This window comes from Eurypyga helias, unplaced genomic scaffold (genome assembly GCF_000690775.1).
Source record: "Eurypyga helias isolate BGI_N326 unplaced genomic scaffold, ASM69077v1 scaffold4275, whole genome shotgun sequence".
NCBI classification, from domain to species: Eukaryota; Metazoa; Chordata; class Aves; order Eurypygiformes; family Eurypygidae; genus Eurypyga; species Eurypyga helias.
The window spans coordinates 16,967-24,204 of record NW_010250654.1 but is presented as its reverse complement, the minus strand read 5'-3'; the positions used below and the strand labels follow the sequence as shown (position 1 = coordinate 24,204).

At 36.6% G+C, this 7,238-nt stretch overlaps 1 protein-coding gene across 1 annotated transcript in view; it reads left to right on the top strand.

The window, feature by feature from the left end:
• Positions 1–541: 541 nt before the first annotated feature.
• The window catches only part of ZNF143 (zinc finger protein 143), a gene marked incomplete at its 3' end in the record, with an annotated part of 23,124 nt that continues 16,427 nt past the window's right edge, over positions 542–7,238 (top strand). Inside the window, exons 1-5 of the mRNA XM_010151734.1 lie at positions 542–679; positions 1,460–1,552; positions 2,017–2,100; positions 2,328–2,408; positions 3,506–3,702. Coding sequence (XP_010150036.1) covers positions 556–679; positions 1,460–1,552; positions 2,017–2,100; positions 2,328–2,408; positions 3,506–3,702 — 579 coding nt within the window. The remainder of the gene's footprint in view (positions 680–1,459; positions 1,553–2,016; positions 2,101–2,327; positions 2,409–3,505; positions 3,703–7,238) is intronic.

Genomic DNA, 7,238 nt, shown 5'->3' with positions numbered 1-7,238 from the left:
ATCTGGCTGGAAAGTTTAGGGGAACAGTTGGATCATTCAGACTCACTCATGGAGTCTGTATTTCCCAGTGTGTGAGATTCTAAACCTCTTACTGGCACTGGAGAGGTGTTTAATTTATGTAGTTCAAGCCCTGCTGTTTTTGTGGATGACCATGAGTGAATTGTCAGCTTTATTTTAATTCTGGGGACAAAAAGATATCATCACTTATACCATCATTACCACCATTATTCTCTACATATTGGCTGAAAAATTCATATTTAACTGAAATCTAAATATTGTTGATGCACTTCAATTTAATAACTGTTACCTGAAGTTCTTAACAGCTTAGTTAATTAAGGTAATAATATTTACCTATTTCAAATAATTTCTTTTCCTTTGAAGTATTTTCCAGGTAAGTCAATCATTCATTGCATCTTCTTTATGCGGAAGAGAACAACATATTTGTAGCAGCTGTATAAAAATCTAATTAAACTTGGATTATATTTAACTAGTTCTGGTTTTGTATTTAAATTTTTTTTGTCCATGTTTTGTGAATATTTGCTTTCTAGGTAAACAATGTTATTAGCTCAGATAAATCGAGACTCTCAGGGAATGACTGAATTTTCTGGAGGAGGAATGGAGGCCCAGCATGTGACTCTCTGTCTAACGGAAGCTGTAGCTGTGCAAGGTGAACCTTCAGGTTAAAATATCTCTGCATTACTGTGTCTTTTCTGTCTGAAATTCAGATAAAACTCTAAAACTCACATACTGTATTCTAAATGAAAAATCTAACAGAAATTATACTTAGCTGAGATTAAGTTCACTAGCTTAATTCTGAAAGGAAGTTATGTCTTGATTAGGGTAATAGGAGTATTAATGTGCCAAAATAGGAAATACAAAATTTGACTTTACTCTCACTGTAGTTTTACTGGCTTATACTTTGTAATTTCATTTTGTATATAACTATGTATTAAACAAGTTGAGTTTTAAATCAGATTGGTGGTCTAGGATTGGTTTAAACTTGATGTTTTCTGACAGCTTTGTTATGATTCTACACAATTAAAAACTTTTTCCTAAATCTGTGTTTTAATGTAAATAGATTTGTGTGTATTAATGACAGGTAGTAATGTACAAAACAAAATCATCAGTGCAAGTATATATATCATTATTTCACTGCTGACACTCATGACCTAATTAATATTTCTCCTAAACCCTCAACTTTGTAGTTATTTATTCAGTGACATTGTAACCATTTTTGGTTAAGGAAATTAACATTCTAGCCCTCATGTTTCCTGAGGAAAATTTTGAATATATGACCCTAGTATATGTTCAAGGTTCAGAAACCAGAAAGCAAGTAAGAACTATTTCCTATTCTTTCTGAAATCATTATGCTTTAAGGGGATGTAATAGTTTATTGAAGTGGTTGTGATTTTAGGGTTTGATGCTGGAAATACTGAATATGAACTTTTTTCCTTGCTAGATGCTGACAACTTAGAAAACATGGAAGGTGTAAGTTTGCAAGCAGTTACCCTTGCTGATGGCTCCACTGCTTACATACAGCACAATTCTAAAGGTCAGTAAATAACCAGAAGTTGTTTGGTATTGAAATCGTATTCTGCCTTTTAACCCTGTCTTTGAATTGTAAGGCCCTTTGGATTGTCAAGTCAGACAAAATCTGTACAATGTTTCTGAAGTTCCAGTTCCAGCTGGGAATTACAGGTATTACAGTAATTCTATAAAATAAATATATATTTCTGCAAATAATAAGACCAGGTATCAAATGCAGAAATAAGTCAAACAAAAGTGAGATATTCTTTACCCTTGAAACCCAAATACCAACATTCTGTCTACTGGATAGGACATCAGGCCTCTTCCATTTTTGTTAATTCCAGAATTTAAAAACCTCTGTTTATTTTACCAAACATTATTTCTGAGTGATATTTTGTTGACATATTAATCCAGAAAGTATCAACTGTGTGTTTAAGTTGTGATGTGCCATACAGAATATTTTTTAAGACTTCTAACTGTGTATTTCAGATGGTAAATTAGTGGATGGCCAAGTGATTCAATTAGAAGACGGTTCTGCTGCTTATGTTCAACATGTACCCATGCCTAAAAGCAGTAAGTGTAATACTACAATAAATATATTCTAAAATAATGTATTACTCATAAATACCAATATTAAGTAATGAATGGTCATTATAATAGCTTGATTTCTTATTGTAATGGAAACAGTCATGAAGAGATTCTAGGTATTCTGTAATCCCTAGGTATCTAGTGTTTAATCTTTCCAACTAATGGATTTTTCAGACTGTAATTGAAGCATTATAATTCTTTCTTCTGAACAGGAGATAGCTTACGTCTGGAAGATGGACAAGCAGTTCAGCTGGAAGATGGAACTACGGCATTTATTCATCACACCTCAAAAGGTAATTTTTTTTGGAAGTGTGATTTATGACATTGGAGTTCAGCAGAACTTCAGTGCCATAAAATACGGTGCTCATTTTAGACTGTGGTGTCATTAGTGTGGTTCCCAGTGTAGATTACTTGTTGCTTTTACTTTGTGACACCTGGAAATTGTTGAAATGAGACTGGTTCAGTTCTTTATTTGGGCCTCATACAACAGTTCTATAAACAGAACGAAAACCAGCGTATTTCACTTTGTTTTGAGCCCAGGGTCACATTAAAGAAAGTGTATGTCATGTTAGTAGAGAATGTAAGCCCTTATACAGATTTCAGCAATAACTGCATGTGAAAATGAGACGAGAAAGCAGGTAAGAATCAATCAGTCCCTCTTGAGCTAAACAATGTGGAGGGTAACTTAAATGGTGAAGATCATGCTCTTGATGACTTTGCCATTAGGTAGTAAGGCAGAAGAGGTGACAGCTGGCAGTCAAGTATTCAAACCTATTATTTTAAAGGATAACTTACATTTCTTCAGATGATGATTACAGTAGTCTTGGAAATAGTATTACTTCTCTACAAAAGTGAACCAATAGGTATTTTGTCTGTTTTAACTAGTGTGACAAGAATTACATTCTACACTCAGCAATACTAAGAGGAAAGACTATAATAAAGAATTTTTTCCTTAAAAGTCATCCTGTGTTTTATGTGTTTCTTTTGCATAGTGGCACAAATCTGTTCTTAAAATGATCGGATTTATGAATTCTAAAATCTGACAGATTGGCATCAGTACATTTGTTAACATTTTTTTGTTTTATCATGAGTGGATACAAAATGAAAAGCATATTTGTGTTCCTGGTTTCCTTTGTAAATAAAGCTAGACCAATACAAAATTGATTTTGCACTTTTATTAAGTGTGCAGAAATCCAGCTCTGAGATGTGTGGTCTTGAAAAAAATCATCAGTGGTATTCATAGTAATATTTTAAGTGATCGTATTTATCATATTTCATATATATATATATGACTTTAGGAGACATTTCCTAAACAGCAGTAGTTTATTGTGTAACATGCAGATGTTGCTATTCCTTTTCTTTCGTAACACTTTGTAATGTTGTTTCTCAGACAGCTACGACCAGAGTGCATTACAAGCAGTCCAGCTGGAGGATGGAACCACTGCCTACATTCACCACACAGTGCAAATGCCACAGTCGGATACCATTTTAGCCATTCAGGCTGACGGCACAGTGGCAGGACTTCATACAGGAGATGCTGCCATTGACCCAGATACCATCAGTGCTTTGGAGCAATATGCAGCCAAGGTATACTGGGAGATATTTTCTCTATCCCTCAAGTTTTAATGTAGAATCACAAGATATTTGGCAGCAAAAGCCAATTGTGATCTAAGAACTAAAATGATAATTAAGAGAGTCTTCAGACTATTAAAAGAGAGAACACCAAATTATCACAACAGTGCTTTGCTATCGTGAGCAGCAGTGCTGCTTAGAAAGAAAAAAAAGATTGAACACTGAAATGATGTGGAATCAGACTGATTTTGAAAGTGGTTTAGACAACTAAATAATCTTCTCTAAAATATTGCATTGTTCTCTAAAATATCTCATAAAATATCGAGAGGACACTGGTTGGAAAGAAGGACAAAGTTAAGTTATTCTTGTCCAGGCACTACTGCTGAATTTATATGTTTTAATTCTTTTCTTGCATTTTCTTGGCATACTGGGCAAGGGCAACACGTGGTATGAAGTGTAAAATAGACATTTAGTTACTGAGCTTGGAAAAAACTTTAGATCAATACTTTCAATAATAAAATATAGTATGATGCTCAAAATTCATGTTGTCCACTTTACTGGACTTCTGTAAAGCACAATGGAAGTATAATAATGGGTGGTGCAACTTCCATGACTTTATAATTTAGCAGTGTCCCAGTTGCTGGATGATTACCATCAGTGCTTGTATTGCTCTGGAAAGAGAGTAGAATAAATTCTAAAATGTGTCCTCTGGTGTCACTGAGAGTTGTCAAATTCTGGGAGAAGGCCAGTTAGGATAATTAAATGGCTTATACACTGTGCTTTCCATTATGTTTCTGTCTGTGATAACTGAAAGATCCTATGAGACCCACCAGATTGTTGTGTTTGGCTTTGCCTTCACATTTCATAAAATAAAAGGTAATTCAAGGTTAGCTGAGTTGCAGTGACAAGCTTTTACACGCTCCTTATTTACTATTTAATTTAGGTTTAAATCAGTGATAACTTTGTCCTTAACAAGGAGTTATATTGATGAGAATTTTTTATAAGTACCTTTTTTGAGAAGGTGAAGAAGAAACAGAAGTAATGCAAATAAATTTGCATTTTTAACTTATTTATCTCAACATGTGTTTTTAGTTCAGTAATGTGAATTTGTTTTCTGTAGTGTACTGATGTGTGTCTAGGAAAAACTATTTTCTCTAAGCTTTCATCTCAGAACCTTATTCTGAAAGGCACTGCTAGGACCTCTCGGGGCAAGTGAGTTTGAGTATTGCACCTGTCTTACGTGCAAAAGCAAATAGTAGCTCAGTCATCAAAACCCTTCTTTCTCTTACAAGGAGAAATGTGTTTTTGTGATTCTATTCCATGTCCATGTGTGGCTCAGACTGAGGCAAGGTATACTTTTCATAGCAGCTGGTATAGGAACAGTGAAAAAGGTACAGGAAGGGGCAACATACACAATACATGAGGTAAGTATATGATAGTTTTATAAATCTTATGTGGCACAAAGAAGAGTAGTGACTTGTCATTGTCCTTACCAGCGTTAGAACTGGGAAATGTCAGATGAAACTCTCAGGCGACAGGTTCCAGAACAACAAGGGAAGAATACCTTTTCAGACAGCACAGAGTTAAGCCATGGTACTGCTGGTAGGATATTGTGGATGCTAATATGTCCCTGGGTTAAAAGAGTAATTAGGTAAATTCATAGGAGAAAAATGTATCCAGGGCTATTAGATAGAAACATGTGATTTAAAGTTCAGGGAGCTCCTAAGCCACAAACTGCTTGGAGGTTGGGAGAATATTTCTGGGAATGTATCATTATATGCTTGGCCTGTTCCTTTAGTCTTCTCTAGCATCTGCTATTGGCTGTTGTTGAAAATAAAATAGTGCACCAGACTGACCTTTCATTTGACTCGGTATAGGTGGTTTTATGTTCTAAATTGAAGGCAGACTAAATGTTTCTTTAGAATCTAAGCCAGACTTCTAGGAGAAACTCAAAGTTCTTCCTTGCAGTCCTTCCAGAATTCTCCCGATACTGCACAAAAGAGGTTTAAAACTGGGTGTCTTGCTTCTTTTTGTTAAGTTTGAAGGTTTTGTCTTCAAAACTTTAAAAGGGTGAAGAAAGTTTTAAAGGTGGATTTGGAGAATGGCGGTTCTTCTCTGTTCCCCTGTCCTACATAACAGGCAGAAATAGCAAAAGATCAGTAGGCTGCAAAGATCAGTGTAGAAACTGTAAGAGATTTCATGCCAGGGAATCCAAGAAGACTGCAGAGAAGCCCACTGCAAGTGGTGGGACCCCTGCATTTTTCATTGCCCCATGCTTCTCCTCTAGGCGTAGTGCCCCTTGCCCGCATCTTGCAGGGCTCGTGCAAAGACTTAGCCCAGAATTCAGAAGACTCTGGTTAAGTCAATGCCACCTTCTTCCCAAGGCAACCAAGGAAAAAGAGATGATTGCTCTGTAGGCTGTTGCCTGTGACATCCCAGCTGCTGGAAAAGTACACTTCCTGGGATTTGTGTATGTCTGCATACATGCACACACATTCCATTTGGATCATTTGTTTCCAGTGGCATTGATGAGCTTTTAATTTCACGTCAGTAGTTCCTTTCTCAACCAACAACAGGACATTGGGGATGAAGTTATTGAAGTTTCCTTTCTGTGCAGGTTCTCTCTCCTCCCTCCAAAAATTCTGCAGAACAGGGTCCCAAAATGGCTATTGTTTCCTTAAAAACAAACAAAAAAAACCCAAACAAAACAACCACACACAAACAAAAAACCCCACCACACCCAAGAATCACCTGCTTGCAGACTTCAATTCTTCACAGAGAGGGTGGTGAGGCAGTGGAACAGGTTGCCCAGAGAAGCTGTGGATGCCCCATCCCTGGAAGTGTTCAAGGCCAGGCAGGATGAGGCTTTGAGCAACCTGGTCTAGTGGAAGGTGTCCCTGCCCATGGCAGGGGGGGGGAACTAGATGATCTTTAAGGTCCCTTCCCACCCAAACCATTCTGTGATTCTGTGATTCTATGACTTTTTGCAGTCTCTCTGTAATGTAAACTAGCCTCTGCTTGGCACTTTCCTCCTCACTGTTTTAGCTCAAAGTTGCCAAGGGTATGTTGATTACAATCACGTAATTTACACAAGTAGTACAGTCTGAAAACCTCTTATGGGACAAGTTCATTTTCAGTCTTCAAGTGAAATGCTGGCAGCTGATGCTTTGAGCAAGGTACTTTACACAACCATTAATGTTCTCAGGAGCCTGCTATGACCTCCTTAGTGAAAGGGCATAAGCACACCAGCTGAGGGAAGGTTCCTGCCAAATTATTTTAGAGAAGAATAAAATCACTTAGACAAGATTTAGGTGTATCAATCTCAGCCTTGAGTGTAGTGGATGCGGTGAGTATTGTGCATGCCTGTGCTCAATACAGAGGCTGTTAAGGAAGAGGAAACTGCATGAAGTATACTTTAAATTAGGTTTTTCTGCAGTGATAAGAAGATGCTGTTCTTAGAGTTGATGTATGTGAGCTTGGGTTGTGTTTTGGTGTTTTTGTTTTTTTTTTAACTGGGCAATTATATTTTTATTTAAATAAACACTTAACAT